At 39.1% G+C, this 17,876-nt stretch overlaps 1 protein-coding gene across 2 annotated transcripts in view; it reads right to left on the bottom strand.

The window, feature by feature from the left end:
• AGPS (alkylglycerone phosphate synthase) overlaps positions 1 to 17,876 on the bottom strand; it is a 705,364-nt gene that overhangs the window by 189,221 nt on the left and 498,267 nt on the right. For both annotated transcript variants that reach the window (XM_053698493.1, XM_053698494.1), the window contains exon 15: positions 13,219 to 13,288. In XM_053698493.1, coding sequence (XP_053554468.1) covers positions 13,219 to 13,288 — 70 coding nt within the window. The remainder of the gene's footprint in view (positions 1 to 13,218; positions 13,289 to 17,876) is intronic.

Below are 17,876 nucleotides of genomic sequence, written 5' to 3'. Positions count from 1 at the left end.
AACAGGATTTGCGCAGCAAATAAAAGTTCCCTTGCAACTCCTCAGAATAACGGCCGCAATAAACTGCCCTACTGTTTTTGCGCTATAAACACCCTGCCCAAAACATCTCCTGTCACACTTCAAGAGCGAATAGACTTAAGAGCCAAGAGAAAACATCCCCAAATAATAAGGGAAGATTAACCCATTCCCCATACATATGTGCCTGCACCTGCCCCAGTAAATCCTATACCTAAAGTATTATCATGTCCCATTTTTTATTACTGCAGAGTTAGCTATTTTCAGGATTATCACGTTCCATTACTGTAGAGTTAACTATTATCCTGAAGTACATATCTCCAACACCTAGAAGACAAAAGCACTTACCTGCAATCTAGCTGTCCGGAAGGAAGACAGCTCACCAGGCATGAAAGGACACATACTCTTTACAGAGACCCGTGGAAAAAGAAAGAACAGAGTAACCAAAAAGCGAAAAATATCTTCAGACACCAAACTTCACCTCCTCCATTGACAGAGGCAAATAGAATGGCTGGGGTTTATGGGTAAGGTGAGTGACATTTAACAGCTTTGCTGTGGTGCCCTTTGCCTCCTCCCGCTGGCCAGGAGTGAATATCCCACTAGAAATTGGAATGACATTGTGGACTCTCCATGTCTTAGGAAAGAAAACTAGATTATTATCTCTCTCTTTTCAAGGTAAAAATATTTTTGATTCACAATAGGATTCTATGGTCTCCACTGTTACTGGGGGTAAGGGAGTTTTTTCTGCCCCAAGACAAGAAATCTAAATGAAAATTTAAAGCTCCCAATCATTTTTGTTCCTTTCATCAGAATAGAGAACAGAAATCCAAGCCTTATAAGAAACCAAATCCTGCCCCTAAACCTACATGAAGGTGCAACCCTCAAGCCGGTTCTTCTTGTAGCGGGCAGACTCTGTCCAAAATCAGTGGATCCAGAATTAATTTCTCAGGGGTATCGAATAGGATTCAGAATAAGACCTCCCTTGGGAAGATTATTTCTTACCCATGTACCAAAAAACACAGTAAAAGCTCAAGCCTTTCTGAAATGTGTTTCAGAGCTAGAACTTTCAGGGGTAATTGTCCCAGTTCCACAGCAGAAACAAGGATTTTTATTTAAATCTATTCATTGTATTAAAGAAGGAGAATTCTTTCAGACCAATTCTGGATCTGAAAACTTTACATAGTTTGGTAAGAGTCCCAACTTTAAAGATGGTGACTATAAGGACTATTCTGCCTTTTGTTCATCAAGGTCACTTCATGTCCACAATAGACTTAAAAGATGCTTATCTTCACATTCTGATCACTATCGATTTCTGAGATTCTCTTTTAAAAACAAGCATTACCAATATATTGCTCTTCAGTTTGGCCTTGCAACAGCACCAGTTCTAGGTGCCCTTCTATCTGTAATCAAAGAGCAGGGTATTGCGGTGTTTCCTTATTTGGACGTTATCTTGTAACTAGCTCAATCTATTCATTTAGCAAAATCTCACACAAATCAAGTTCTGTTGTTTCTTCAAAGACATGGTTGGAGGACCAATTTACCAAATAGTTTCTTGATTCCTCAGACAAAGGTCACTTTTTTAGGTTTCCAGACAGATTCAGTGTCCATGACTCTATCCCTCACAGAAAAGAGATGTCTGAGATTTGTTTCAGCTTGTCTAAACCTTCAATCTCTTTCATTCCCTTCAGTGGCTATGTGCATGAAAGTTTTAGGTCTCATGATTGTAGCATCGGATGCAATCCCTTTTGCGCGTTTTCATATGAGACCTCTACAGCTTTGCATGTTGCACCAATGGTGCAGGGATTATACTCATATTACAATTGATATACTTAAATCCCAACACTCAACTTTCTCTGACTTGGTGGTTAAACCGTCACCTTATTGTTCAAGGGGCCTCCTTTGTTCGCCCTACCTGGACTGTGATTACAACAGATGCAAGTCTCACAGCTTAAGGAGCTGTTTGGGGGTCTCTGACAGCTCAAGAAGTTTGGAATCCTCATGAGGCGAGGTTACCAATCAATATCTTAGAACCACATGCTATTTGCAGAGCTCTTCCGGCTTGGCCTCTATTAAAGAGAGAATCATATATTCGGTTTAAAACAGACAATGTCACAACCACGGCATTTGTCAATCATCAAGGGGGGACTCACAGTCCTCTAGCAATGAAAGAAATATCTCTAATACCTTAATGGGCAGACTAACTCTTGTCTAATCACTGCGATTCATATACTAGGTGTAGACAATTAGAAGCGGATTATCTCAGCTGTCAGACTCTACATCCGGGGGAGTGGTCTCTCCATCAAGATGTGTTCTATTAGATTGTACAGATGTGGGGTCTTCCAGACATAGATCTGATGGCCTCTTGTCTAAACAAAAAACTTCCCAGATACCTCTCCAGGTCCAGGGATCCTCAGGCGGAATTGATGGATGCTCTAGCAGTTCCATGGTTTTACCAACCTGCTTACATTTACATCTTCTTCCAAGAGTGATCTTAAAGATCTTAAAGGAACAATCTTATGTGTTTCTGATAGCACCAGCATGGCCTCACAGGTTCTGGTATGCAGACCTTGTCCGAATCTCCAGTTGCCAACATTGGTCACTTCCTCTAAGGCCAGACCTTCTGTCTCAAGGCCCTTTTTCCATCCGGATCTCAAATCTCTAAATTTGAAGGCATGGAAATTAAACGCCGAGTCCTTAGTCATAGAGGTTTCTCTGTGATTAACAGTATAATACAGGCTTGTAAGCCTATTTCAAGGAAAATATATCACAAGGTTTGGAAAACCTATATTTAATGGTGTTCTACTCATGATAATTCTTGGTATTCTTTCAGAATTTCTAGAATTCTACAGTTTCTTCAGAATTGTTTTATTTCAAAGAAAGATTGCTAATCTTCCTGATGTTCACTGTTTCGTACAGGCTTTGACTTGTATCAAACCTGTTATTAAATCTCTCTCTCTCCTCCTTGGAGTCTAAATTTGGTATTAAAGGATCTGCATGCTCCTCCTTTTGAGCCTATGCATTCTTTAGACATTAAACTACTTTCTAGTAAAGTGTTATTTCTCTTGGCTATCTCTTCTGCTAGAAGAGTTTCTGAATCGTCTGCTCTCTCGTGCAAGTCTCCTTATCTGATTTTCCATCAAGATAAAGCTGTTTTGCGGACTTCGTTTAAATCTTTGCCTAAAGTTGTGAATTCTAACATTAATAGGGAAATTATTGTTCCTTTCTTGTGTCCTAATCCTAAAAATACTCTTGAAAGATCTTTTCATTCTTTGGATGTGGTAGCAGCTTTGAAATATTATGTTGATGCTACTAAAGAATTCAGAAAGACTTCTAGTCTATTTGTTATTTTTTTCTGGTTCCAGAAAAGGTCAGAAAGCCTCTGCCATATCTTTGGCATCTTGTTTGAAACTTCTGATTCACAAAGATAATTTGGAGGTGGGGCAGTCTCCGCCTCAGAGAATAACAGCTCCTTCTACAAGATCAGTTGCCACATCTTGGGCTTTCAAGAATGAAAACTTCAGTTTATCAAATCTGCAAAGCAGCAAACTGGTCCTCTTTACATATCTTTAGTAAATTTTACCATTTTGAAGTTTTTGCTTCTTAGGAAGCCGCTTTTGGCAGAAAGGTTCTTCAGGCAGCTGTCTCAGTTTGATTCTCGTGCCTATGATTTAAGTTTTTTGATTTTTTAAGAAAACTATTTTTTTTAATTTAATTTCTCAGTGGAAATAGCAGTGTTTATTTTATCCCTCCCTCTATAGTTACTCGAGGACTTCCACATCTTGGGTATTATATCCCATCAGTAACTAGCTTGTGGAGTCTCGCCACCTATATGAAAGAAAACAAATTATGTAAGAACTTACCTGATAAATTAATTTCTTTCATGGTGACGAGAGTCCACGAAACCCACCAATTTTTTTAAGGTTATGATTTTTTTGTATAAATCACATTATTTATCCTGTTACTCTTTTTTTTGTTTTACTCCTTTTACACCTTACTAACTTGGCTATATGTTAAACTGAGGTATGAGTGAGGTGGGAGGTGTATTTATAGGCATTTGAGGTTTGGGAAACTTCTCCCCCACCTGGTAGGAATGTATATCCCATCAGTAACTAGCTCATGGACTCTTGCAATCATGAAGTTCTTACATAAATTATGTTTTTTCACTGAGTAGTCCTATCCACAACCCCAATAATTTTTTTTTTTACTGTACTAAAAAAAACATTAAACAAACAAATGCCTGAAACACCTTTCTACCAAATGCTGCCTCAGACCAATAGACACCATCTAAGTAGCAGACAGCCAAATCAGTACTGAAACATATCAGTAGAGGTTATGAAATAGGAGTATATGGTAAATCCATAAAGGGAGGCAACAGACAAGTCCTGCGACCGACTTTAATGAAGAAATTCCCATGAGGAAAATTTTGAGATCCAAAAACAAAGAAAAGCAACAACTTTATTTGGCACTATACAGAGGTATGAATAAAACCCCTGGCTTAATTCTGAAGTTGGAACTGGAGCAATAACGCACATTAATTCCTAATCTCCTACACAGGAAAAAAAAAAAGCTTAGGTCTTTAAAGGATCTCAAGGCACTCGAGACAGAAGAAATCTTCCCCAAAGAAACCGTGAATGGAAGCTGATTCAATGCCCCTGGGAAATTATCTTTCACTGCTTGGCTGATAACTCCTTATTTACCCCTCTGACCGACAAGGAACTGTGAGGAGGAAATGGGCCACAGATCAGTTAGAGGACTCCTTTCATCGACAAGTAGATCTGCACTTTAACATTCACCTTACTCCTCATCAAGGAGGCAAAAGAAATTGACTGAAAATCATGTAAAGTGGGAGGCTTTTAAAGCTCTGGTGTGTTGGAGTATCTTTTGCCTCCTTCTTGTGAATGACTTGTGGACTCTCAAAATTTGATGAAAGAAAAAACAGTCTAAATACACAAAATTATTATTACTGCCCCTTAAGCCCTAACATAATTATTACCTTTTAAAGTTGCAACATTGAATTTCCTGGGCATGTGAGTAGATGGTCAATGCAAAGAAAAAAATAAAAAGATTTTTAGAGGTTTCTTAAATGTACATGGAATCCAAGAGGTCTTTAAAGTCATACCTTAAAAAAGCACACAAAGTGGATCTTTTAGCGTTGTAATCCTGGTCTAGTTGATATGAATGCTACTACAAATTTTAAGCATTTTTAAACACAGTGCTCTTGCAATCTCTACATTATCTAAAGGGGGGGGGGGGGGAGCCCAAGAAGAAGTACATTTGACTTAAGCAACCTAGAATTTGCCTAGGAAGTGGCCTCCTGACCAGCCTCACACTAAAATCTCTACAAAAGAGTGGAGAATGAACAAAAAGCTTCCCTCGTTTGCCAGAGAATAAATATATAGGATATATTTAATAATCAATGCCTCCAACAGATAGGGAAAAGATGAAGGACTTAGTCCTGTCCATTCATGAATGGACAGAGCCAAAATAGGGGGAAGCCTCAGAGGGAAACCATCTTTAAGGTGGTAAAGAGAGAACTGTCAAATTCTGTCGATGCCAACTGGAGGAGGGAATCCAGGCTGATAAATTTAAGTAGGGAAAATACAAACATAGATTGATACATTTACTTAACATTTAGTAGCAAACATATAGCGAAAGTGAAACAAATAGTTCTCAAAATCAAAATGAAACCATTACAAAATTTCATGTGAACTATACCTGGCTTTACCTGACAGTATAAATTGCAAGAAAATTCTTATGTATTTTTATAGAAAATTACAGTTAGTATTTACATCATGAATCCTAGATTATGTTTCCCTTAAAGACTTTTTGTTCCCCCAATTTTGTTATGTACTGCTGGAGCACGGTAGGAAAACATAATTTATTTAAGAACTTACCTGATAATTTCATTTCTTTCATATTGGCAAGAGTCCATGATCTAGTGATGTATGGGATATAACAATCCTACCAGGAGGGGCAAAGTTTACCAAACCTCAAAATGCCTATAAATACACTCCTCACCCCACCCACAATTCAGTTTAACGAATAGCCAAGTAGTGGGGTGATAAAATAAGGAGTAAAAAAGCATACAAAAAGTGGAACTGGATAAAGAAATTGTGCTTTTTATACAAACATCATAAAAAAGGGTGGGCCTCATGGGCTCTTGCCAATATGAAAGAAATGAATTTATCAGGTAAGTTCTTACATAAATTATGTTTTCTTTCATGTAATTGGCAAGAGTCCATGAGCTAGTGACGTATGGGATAGAAATACTCAAGACCACAGAAGAGTCACTAGAAAGGGAGGTATAAAATTAAAAACAGCTATTTCCGCTGAAAAAAAATTAATCCACAAAAATATAAGTCTTTCTTAAAATATTTCAAGAAAAAAAGCTTAAATCATAAGCAGAAGAATCAAACTGAAACAGCTGCCTGAAGAACTTTTCTACCAAAGACTTCAGAAGAAGCAAATACATCAAAATGGTAAAATTTAGTAAATGTATGCAAAGACCACCAAGTTGTTGCTTTGTAAATCTGATCAACCGAAGCTTCATTCTTAAAAGCCCAAGAAGTGGCGACTGATCTAATAGAATGAGCTGTAATTCTCTGAGGTGGAGACTGTCCCGTCTCAAAATAAGCCTTGTGAATCAAAAACTTTAACCAAGATGCCAAAGAAATGGCAGAGTCTTTCTGACCTTTCCTAGGACCAGAAAAAAACAAAACAAATAGACTAGAATCTTTAGTAGCTTTGTCATAATATTTCAAAGCTCTTACAACGTCCAAAGAATGTAGAGATCTATCAAGAGTATTCTTGGGATTAGGGCACAAGGAAGGAACAACAATTTCCCTACTAATGTTGTTAGAATTCACAACCTTAGAAAGAAATTTAAACGAAGTCCGCAAAACAGCCTTATCCTGATGGAAAATCAGAAAAGGAGACTCACAAGAGATAGCAGACAATTCAGAAACTCTTCTAGCTGAAGAGATAGCCAAAAGGAACAACACTTTTCAAGGAAATAGTTTAATATCCGAAGAATGCATAGGCTCAAAAGGAGGAACCTGCAAAGCCTTCAAAACCAAATTAAGACTCCAAGGAGGAGAGATTGATTTAATAACAGGCTTGATACAAACTAAAGCCTGAACAAAACAGTGAGTATCAGGAAGATTAGCAATTTTTCTGTGAAATAAAACAGAAAGAGCAGAGATTTGTCCCTTCAAAGTACTTGAATACAAACCTTTATCCAAACCATCCGGAAGAAACTGTAAAATTCTAGGAATTCTAAAAGAATGCCAGGAGAAATTATGAGACGAACACCATAAAATATAGGTCTTCCAAACTCGATAATGAATCTTCCTTGAAACAGACTTGTGAGCCTGAAGCATAGTATTAATCACTGAGTCAGAGAAACCTCTATGACTAAGCACTAAGCGTTCAATTTACATACCTTTAAATTAAGCTATTTGAGATCCTAAAGGGAAAACGGCCCTTGAGACAGAAGGTGTGGCCTTAAAGGAAGTGGCCAAGGTTGGCAACTGGACATCTGGACAAGGTCCTCATACCAAAACCTGTGAGGCCATGCTGGTGCTATCAGAAACACATACAATTGTTCCAATATGATCTTGGAGATCACCCTTGGAAAGGAGAACTAGAGGCGGAAAAATGTAAGCAGGTTGGTAAAACCAAGGAACTGCTAACGCATCCACCATCTCCGCCTGAGGATCCCTGGACCTGGAAAGGTACCTGGGAAGCTTCTTGTTTAGATGGGAAGCCATCAGATCTATTTCGGGGAGACCCCACATCTGTACAATCTGACAAAATACATCTGGATGGAGAGACCACTCCCCTGAATGTAAAGACTGACGACTGAGATAATCCGCTTCCCAATTGTCTACACCTGGAATATGTATCGCAGAAATTAGACAGGAGTTGGACTCCGCCCAAAAAAGTATCCGAGATACTACTTTCATCGCTAAAGGACTGCGAGTCCCCCCTTGATGATTGACATATGCCACAGTTGTGATATTGTCTGTCTGAAAACAAATTAATAATTCTCTCTTTAACATTGGCCAAGCCTGAAGAGCCCTGAAAATAGCACGGAGTTCTAAAATATTGATTGGTAACCTCGCCTCTTAAGGATTCCAAACTCCTTGTGCTGTAAGAGACCCCCAGACAGCTCCCCAACCTGAGAGACTTGCATCTGTTGAAATCACAGTCCAGGCAGGACGAACAAAAGAGGCCCCTTGAATAATCCGATGATGCACTAACCACCAGGACAGAGAGAGTTGAATGTTGGGATTTAAGTAGATCAACTATGATATCCGAGTATAATCCCTACACCATTGATTCAGCATGCAAAGCTGCAGAGGTCTCATATGAAAACGAGCAAAGGAGATCGCATCCGATGCTGCAGTCATGAGACCTAAAACTTCCATGCACATAGCCACTGAAGGGAATGATCTGCGAGAGATTTAAAAATTTAGACCGGAGAGGGAGCGCTGAGACTTCCGGTCTCAATTTTTAAATCTCTCGCAGTTTGTTTGGATGCACGATTGACCCCTTTATTTAAAAATTTAAACTAAGTGTGGATGAAAAAGCGTGAATGTGTTAGTGCTTTTTAACTGATCCTGAACATTACCATTTTTTAGTCTAACTTAGCAGTATTGAGCTGAGATCTCCCGGTGGGGAGCCATATTATTAGAGGTACTTGTAATTGGCAATTTACTCCCACACGGGTTATAGTGATTATTTTGGTTATATGATATAAACAAATATTAGTAGATATCTCTCCCTAGAGAGGGACTATAATCCCCATATTAGTTTTCATGTATCCATATGATAATGTCCCGATATAACAACCGGACTACTAGATAATGTGTACAGTTTCCATTTATACCCACTGGGGTTAACGATAACATCAGTTTTTGGTTTCTCCCCCACGTCCAGTCTGACCTATCAATTCTTATTTAAGATTCAATTTAGGTACCACAAATTGCCTGTAAATACTATCAATTATATCTTTATACCTAGACTGATACCAGTCATATGCCTAAACGCTTTACAAAGAACTATAGAGACCTATTACTATTTGTTGATCTAATTAATGATAGACCTATCTATTTGATAGATTCTATATAATTCTAACTTTCATTAGTCCTCCCACCAGGAGTCTCATAATATGTACACCACTAATAACCCCCTAAATAGATGGTGTGGTAAGCATAACACTCTATAGATATACAAGATTTGTGGTTCCAATTGGTGTATTCATTAGTGGGGTATTCCACCTTGGCATAGATATTGCTATTGTACGCTCACTTACCTGAGAGCAATATGCCCTTTTGAAGGTGGTCCCCACTTTTGATCAATCTCTATTTTAACTCTCACATAGACGATTACCTTTGAACTCCTTGGTTCCTGCTCAGCTCAATATTACTAACAATAGCTAGTTCAGCTCTAACTATACATTAAGTCTGATCATTGTCAAAATCAGCCCAGAGATCAGTAACCACTATCTATTACCACCAATACCATCATATGGAGGTTTAACCCTAATACCATCACCAGACTAAAACTGGTGGGTCTGAATAGTCCACAGATAACCTGTCTAGACCACGAGTGTAACCTCATAAGTACACCACTAATACCCTCATTGCAGAGGGGGTGGTAAAGCATTACCATTCACTCTCACTCAGGATTTTATAGTTATGAGGTATTATACCTAGATATATATGATATTAAGCCATTTTTTCCTGATATTTTCCACCTTAGTGATACAATTTGACGGGTCCTGTGGTCCACATCTGCATTTTTTATCCAATTACACCCTTTTTAATATTTTATATTAAAAGTTAAGTTTTAAATACCCGTCACCACTCGGGGCTTTCCTTTAGAAGTACATAGTGGTCTCTCCGTGTAGTATTGGGGAGTGCTATCCCAGTACATTCTTTTTCACTCGCTTTTGTGATTGATCCCCCTTTTTCATGGACACTGAATCTATCTGGAAACCTAAAAAGGTGACCCTTGTCTGAGGAATCAAGGAACTCTTTGGTAAATTGATCCTCCAACCATGTCTTCAAAGAAACAACACAAGTTGATTTGTGCGAGATTCTGCTAAATGAAAAGATTGAGCCAGTACCAAGATATCGTCCAAATAAGGAAACACCGCAATACCCTGCTTTCTGATTACAGATAAAAGAGCACCGAGAACCTTCGAAAAGATTCTTGGAGCTGTTGCTAGGTCAAATGGAAGAGCAAAAAACTGGTAATGCTTGTCTAGAAAAGAGAATCTCAGAAACCGATAGTGGTCTGGATGAATCAGAATATGAAGATACGCATCCTGTAAGTCTATTGAAGACATGTAATGACCTTGCTGAACAAAAGGTAGAATAGTCATTATAGTCACCATCTTGAAAGTTGGGACTCTTACAAAATTATTCAAAAACTTCAGATCCAGAACTGGTCTGAAATAATTTTTCTTCTTTGGGACAATGAATAGATTTAAATAAAAACCCAAACCCTGTTCCAGAATTGGAACTGGTACAATAATTCCTGAAAGCTCTAGATCTGAAAGACATTTCAGAAAAGCCTGAGCTTTCACAGGATTTGTTGGAATGTGAGAGAGAAAAAATCTTCTCACAGGAGGTATTATTCTGAAACCTATTAGATACCCCTGGGAGACAATATTCTGAATGGAACCTGCCCAAACGTTTTGAAATAACTTCAATCTGCCCCCCAACAGTAAAACTGGATCGAGGGCTGCACCTTCATGCAGTCTTGTGGGCTGGCTTTGGTTTCTTGTAAGGCTTGGATCTATTCCAACTCGAGGAAGGCTTCCAATTGGAGCTAGAGTCCTTAGGGGAAGGAGTGGTTTTCTGCTCTCTATTCTGACGAAAGGAACAAAACCGATTAGAAGCTCTAGATTTGCCTTTAGACATTTTTTCTTGAGGCAAAAAACCTCCCTTCCCCCCAGTAATAGTGGAAATAATTGAATCCAACTGAGAACCAAACTAATTATTACCCTGGAATGATAGAGATAGTAACCAAGATTTAGATACCATGTCAGCATTCCATGATTTAAACCATAAAGCTGTTCTAGCTAAAATAGCTAAAGACATAGATTTAACATTTATCTTTATGATATCGAAATAGTATCACAGAAGGAACAAAAGAAGTACCAGGCTTATAGCATTCCTTAGCAATTACATCAGAAATAGCATCAGGAACAGGAAAAACCCCAGGAGTAGTCACAGGAGGTTTATAGACAGAATTTAAATGTTTAATGGATTTAATATCAAGAGGACCAGACTCCTCAATATCCAAAGTTATTAACACTTCTTTTAATAAAAATCGAATATACTCAATCTTAAAAAGATATGATTTATCAGTGTGAATGTCTGAAGTAGGATCCTCTGAACCAGAGAGATCCTCATCAGAGGAGGATATATCAGTATTATGAGAAGTTTTAAAAGACCTTTTACGTTTGTTTGAAGGCGGTATAGCAGCCATAGCCTTCTGTTTTGCATCAGCAATATAATTTTTCATATCAACAGGGATATCATGTACTTTAGATGTTGAAGGAACAACAGATACTGTACTAGCACTAATAGAAACCTTCTCTGCATTCAAAAGCTTATCATGACAACTGTTACATACTACAGCTAAAGATATAATATCCACTAGCTTACAACAGATACACTTAGCTTTGGTAGAACTGTGTTCAGGCAGCATGGTTCCTAAAGCAGCTTCTGATACAGGATCAGATTGAGACATCTTGTAAAATGTAAAAAAAGAAAAATAGCATTAAACAGAAATATCTTATTTCCACATATAGCAGTTTCAGCAATGGGAAAAAATACAAGTGCTAAATTTGACAAAAAAAAACAAAAAACATAGCCCTCTGAGCATAAAGAAGGCAAGGAACATATAGGAAGTGAGGCAAAATAAAACTAAATTTTTTGGCGCCAAGTATGACACACAACGCAAAAGGAAGTTGAGAAATTTTTTTTTGGTGCCAACAAACATCCGGAAACGACGCAACTCGCGTCATAACACAATTTCGCGCCAAACAACCTAGCATAAACTAAGACGCAGGAAATGACGAACTTGCGTCATAACCGATGCACATTCGCGGCCTAAAAAAAATTCTTGTGCCAAAAACTATGCAATAAATAAGAGCATTTTGCGCCCTCGCAAGCTTAATTTCCCCGCAAGTTTTCTAAGAAAAAAACAAGTCAAATTAAAAAAAGACTATACCCCAGGTAAGATAATCTTCCTAAACATGATTCCCATAATGAAACTGCTGGACTGCAAAGGGAAATACACATAGACCTGACTCATGGCAAATATAAGTAAAATACATATATTTAAAACTTTACATTAATACATAAAGCGCCAAACGATAGCTGAGAGTGTCTTAAAATAATGATACATACTGACCAAAAGACACCCATCCACATAAAGCAGATAGCCAATCCAATACTGAAAGCTATCAGCAGAGGTAATGGTATATGAGTATATTGTCGATCTGAAAAGGGAGGTAGGAGATGAATCCCTACGACCGATAACAGAGAACCCTTAAAAAGATTTCCCGTGAGGAAAACCATAAAATCAAACAGGCGATACTCTCTTCACATCCCTCTGAAAAACACTGTACTCTGAGAGGAATTGGGCTTCAGAATGCTTAGAAGCGCTTATCATAGAAGAAATCGTAAAAATTACTTCACCACCTCCATAGGAGGCAAAGTTTGTAAAACTGAATTGTGGGTGTGGTGAGGGGTGTATTTATAGGCATTTTGAGGTTTGGGAAACTTTGCCCCTCCTGGTAGGATTGTATATTCCATACGTCACTAGCTCATGGACTCTTGCCAATTACATGAAAGAAATTAAAAATTTACTCTAGCATATGGATTATGGTTGGTGTTTAAATAGAAAAATATCCTGAAAACACAATTATGACTTATCTATCTGACCATTATGATAGCTGACTGAATGAAATTGGTTTCTGCTCAACTTGAACTAGTAAGCATTGATACAGAATGTTTGGAGGGGAAATGACAGACAAAAGCATTTGCTGAAAGCAAATTCAAATCCGTACAACTATTCTTAAAGGCTTCTGTTTAGATGCATTCAAATACTCTTTGTGGCCAGTACAATTCAACATTTGAAACAGTGATGAGACAAAAATAGGTCATCAAAATAGTGACTTACCCTAAGGTAAGCAATGACAAATGTCAGCATGTAACCTCTTTGTCCATTATCTTCTCCTGCTGCTAGACCTCTGAAATTGAAAGGATGGTAAATTATTAACTTAATATTTATACAAATCATGGGCACAAAAACACAACCAAATGTAAGAAATACCAAAAGATTAAAAACAAAAAAAATATTCCACTGTATAACCTGTAAATATAAGAAATAACAATTATCAATAAATACTCACTCTTTGAATGCATATTATTCACAAATCACAAAAAAGGATTGAGGCTAGTTCAACTAGCTGAGGAAGAGGTGATGACAAAAAATAAATAATAATATAAAAATCTTTGTTGATTACAATTTATAGCTGTGACAATTAGCAATTAAAATGTCACAATGGTGTTTTTTTCACTAAAATAATATGGATCTAGACAACATTTTGACAATACTAGAACAGGTCTCAATTAGTAAAATGTATACCTCTGTTCCCCTTTTATGTCAATGCTTTCTCTTAATTGTATGGTTTACTTTTACTTTACACCCAGTGTTTTATGCAATATATCCGCAGGAGCACAATAATATCATAAGCAATACATTTTCAGTCATCTAGTAATGCTAATTCTAAATACTACTAATGAGAAATGGATTACAGTTGTGCTCATAAGTTTACATACCCTGACAGAATTTATGATTTCTTGGCCATTTTTTCAGAGAATATGAATGATAACAAAAAACTTTTATTTCACTCATGGTTAGTGTTTGGCTGAAGCCATTTATTATCAATCAACTGTGTTTACTCTTTTTAAATCATGACGACAAACAGATCACAGGTGAGGATGGTTATCTTTAATAGCCATTCAAACCCCTTTGTGTCAACTTATGTGCATGTTATCAGGCCAAAATCACCAGGGTATGTAAACTTTTGATCAGGGTCATTTGGGTAGTTTCTGTTGTCGTCATGATTTAAAAAGAGTAAACACAGTTGATTGATAATAAATAGCTTCAGCCAAACACTAATCATGAGTGAAAGAAAAGTTTTTGTGTTATCATTCATATTCTCTGAAAAATGGCCAAGAAAACATAATTTATTCTTACCTGATAAATTTATTTCTCTTGTAGTGTATCCAGTCCACGGATCATCCATTACTTGTGGGATATTCTCCTTCCCAACAGAAAGTTGCAAGAGGATCACCCACAGCAGAGCTGCTATATAGCTCCTCCCCTAACTGTCATATCCAGTCATTCGACCGAAAACAAACAGAGAAAGGAGAAACCATAGGGTGCAGTGGTGACTGTAGTTTAATTAAAATTTAGACCTGCCTTAAAAGGACAGGACGGGCCGTGGACTGGATACACTACAAGAGAAATAAATTTATCAGGTAAGCATAAATTATGTTTTCTCTTGTTAAGTGTATCCAGTCCACGGATCATCCATTACTTGTGGGATACCAATACCAAAGCTAAAGTACACGGATGATGGGAGGGACAAGGCAGGATTAAGTGGAAGGAACCACTGCCTGAAGAACCTTTCTCCCAAACACAGCCTCCGAAGAAGCAAAAGTATCAAATTTGTAAAATTTTGAAAAAGTGTGAAGCGAAGACCAAGTCGCAGCCTTGCAAATCTGTTCAACAGAGGCCTCATTTTTGAAGGCCCAGGTGGAAGCCACAGCTCTAGTAGAATGAGCTGTAATCCTTTCAGGGGGCTGCTGTCCAGCAGTCTCATAGGTTAGGCGTATTACGCTCCGAAGCCAAAAGGAAAGAGGTTGCCAAAGCTTTTTGACCTCTCCTCTGTCCAGAGTAAACGACAAACAGGGAAGATGTTTGACGAAAATCCTTAGTAGCTTGTAAGTAAAACTTCAAGGCACGGACTACGTCCAGATTATGTAAAAGACGTTCCTTCTTTGAAGAAGGATTAGGACACAATGATGGAACAACAATCTCTTGATTGATATTCTTGTTAGAAACCACCTTAGGTAAAAATCCAGGTTTGGTACGCAGAACTACCTTATCTGCATGAAAATAAGATAAGGAGAATCACATTGTAAGGCAGATAGCTCAGAGACTCTCCGAGCCGAGGAAATAGCCATCAAAAACAGAACTTTTCAAGATAAAAGTTTAATATCAATGGAATGAAGGGGTTCAAACGGAACTCCTTGAAGAACCTTAAGAACCAAGTTTAAGCTCCATGGGGGAGCGACAGGTTTAAACACAGGCTTAATTCTAACCAAAGCCTGGCAAAACGCCTGGACGTCTGGAACCTCTGCCAGACGCTTGTGCAAAAGAATAGACAGAGCAGAAATCTGTCCTTTTAAGGAACTAGCTGATAATCCTTTGTTCAAGCCCTCTTGGAGAAAGGACAATATTCTAGGAATCCTAACCTTACTCCATGAGTAATTCTTGGATTCACACCAATAAAGATATTTACTCCATATCTTGTGGTAGATTTTCCTGGTAACAGGCTTTCGTGCCTGTATTAAAGTATCAATGACTGACTCGGAGAAGCCACGCTTTGATAGAATCAAGCGTTCAATCTCCATGCAGTCAGTCTCAGAGAAATTAGATTTGGATGATTGAAAGGACCTTGTATCAGAAGGTCCTATCTTAGAGGCAGAGTCCATGGTGGAAAGGATGACATGTCCACTAGGTCTGCATACCAAGTCCTGCGTGGCCACGCAAGTGCTATCAGAATCACAGATGCTCCCTCCTGTTTGATTTTGGCAATCAGTCGAGGGAGCAGAGGAAATGGTGGAAACACATAAGCCAGGTTGAAGAACCAAGGCGCTGCTAGAGCATCTATCAGTGTCGCTTCTGGCTCCCTGGACCTGGATCCGTAACAAGGAAGCTTGGCGTTCTGGCGAGACGCCATGAGATCCAACTCTGGTTTGACCCAATGATGAATCAACTGAGCAAACACCTCCGGATGGAGTTCCAACTCCCCCGGATGGAAAGTCTGACGACTTAGAAAATCCGCCTCCCAGTTCTCCACGCCTGGAATATGGATTGCTGACAGGTGGCAAGAGTGGTACTCTGCCAGGCGAATTATTTTTGAGACTTCTAAAATCGCTAGGGAACTCCTGGTTCCCCCTTGATGGTTGATGTAAGCCACAGTCGTGATGTTGTCCGACTGAAATCTGATGAACCTCAGTGTTGCTAACTGAGGCCAAGCCAGAAGAGCATTGAATAAAGCTCTTAACTCCAGAATATTTATTGGAAGGAGTTTCTCCTCCTGAGTCCACGATCCCTGTGCCTTCAGGGAATTCCAGACTGCACCCCAACCTAAAAGGCTGGCATCTGTTGTTACAATTGTCCAATCTGGCCTGCGAAAGGTCATACCCTTGGACAGGTGTACCCGAGACAACCACCAGAGAAGAGAATCTCTGGTCTCTTGATCCAGATTTAGCAGAGGGGACAAATCTGTGTAATCCCCATTCCACTGACTCAGCATGCATAATTGCAGCGGTCTGAGATGAAGGCGCGCAAATGGCACTATGTCCATTGCCGCTACCATTAAGCCGATTACCTCCATACACGGAGCTACTGAAGGGCGCGGAATGGAGTGAAGAACATAGCAAGCATTTAGAAGTTTTGATAACCTGGACTCCGTCAGGTAAATTTTCATTTCTACAGAATCTATAAGAGTCCCTAAGAAGGAGACTCTTGTGAGTGGGGATAGAGAACTCTTTTCCTCGTTCACTTTCCACCCGTGCGACCTCAGAAATGCCAGAACTATCTCTGTATGAGACTTGGCAACTTGAAAGCTTGACGCCTGTATCAGGATGTCGTCTAGATACGGAGCCACCGCTATGCCTCGCGGTCTTAGAACCGCCAGAAGTGAGCCCAGAACCTTTGTAAAGATTCTCGGGGCTGTAGCCAACCCGAAGGGAAGAGCTACAAATTGGTAATGCCTGTCTAGAAAGGCAAACCTTAGAAACCGATGATGATCTTTGTGAATCGGTATGTGAAGGTAGGCATCCTTTAAGTCCACTGTGGTCATGTACTGACCTTCTTGGATCATGGGTAGGATGGTCAGAATAGTTTCCATTTTGAAAGATGGAACTCTGAGGAATTTGTTTAAGATCCTTAGATCCAAAATTGGTCTGAAGGTTCCCTCTTTTTTGGGAACCACAAACAGATTTGAATAAAACCCTGTCCTTGTTCCGTCCGCGGAACTGGATGGATCACTCCCATAACTAGGAGGTCTTGCACACAGCGTAGGAATGCCTCTTTCTTTATCTGATTTGCAGATAGCCTTGAAAGATGAAATCTCCCTTGTGGAGGGGAAGCTTTGAAGTCCAGAAGATATCCCTGAGATATGATCTCCAATGCCCAGGGATCCTGAACATCTCTTGTCCACGCCTGGGCGAAGAGAGAAAGTCTGCCCCCTACTAGATCCGTCGCCGGATAGGGGGCCGTTCCTTCATGCTGTCTTAGAGGCAGCAGCAGGCTTTCTGGCCTGCTTGCCTTTGTTCCAGGACTGGTTAGGTTTCCAGGCCTGCTTAGATTGAGCAAAAGTTCCCTCTTGTTTTGAAGCGGAGGAAGTTGATGCTGCACCTGCCTTGAAATTTCGAAAGGCACAAAAATTAGACTGTTTGGCCTTTGCTTTGGCCCTGTCCTGAGGAAGGGTATGACCCTTACCTCCAGTAATGTCAGCAATAATTTCCTTCAAACCA

The sequence above is a fragment of the Bombina bombina genome, chromosome 1 (assembly GCF_027579735.1).
Source record: "Bombina bombina isolate aBomBom1 chromosome 1, aBomBom1.pri, whole genome shotgun sequence".
NCBI lineage: Eukaryota > Metazoa > Chordata > Amphibia > Anura > Bombinatoridae > Bombina > Bombina bombina.
Note: the sequence above shows the minus strand (reverse complement) of the source record. Positions and strands in the feature narration are given on the sequence as shown.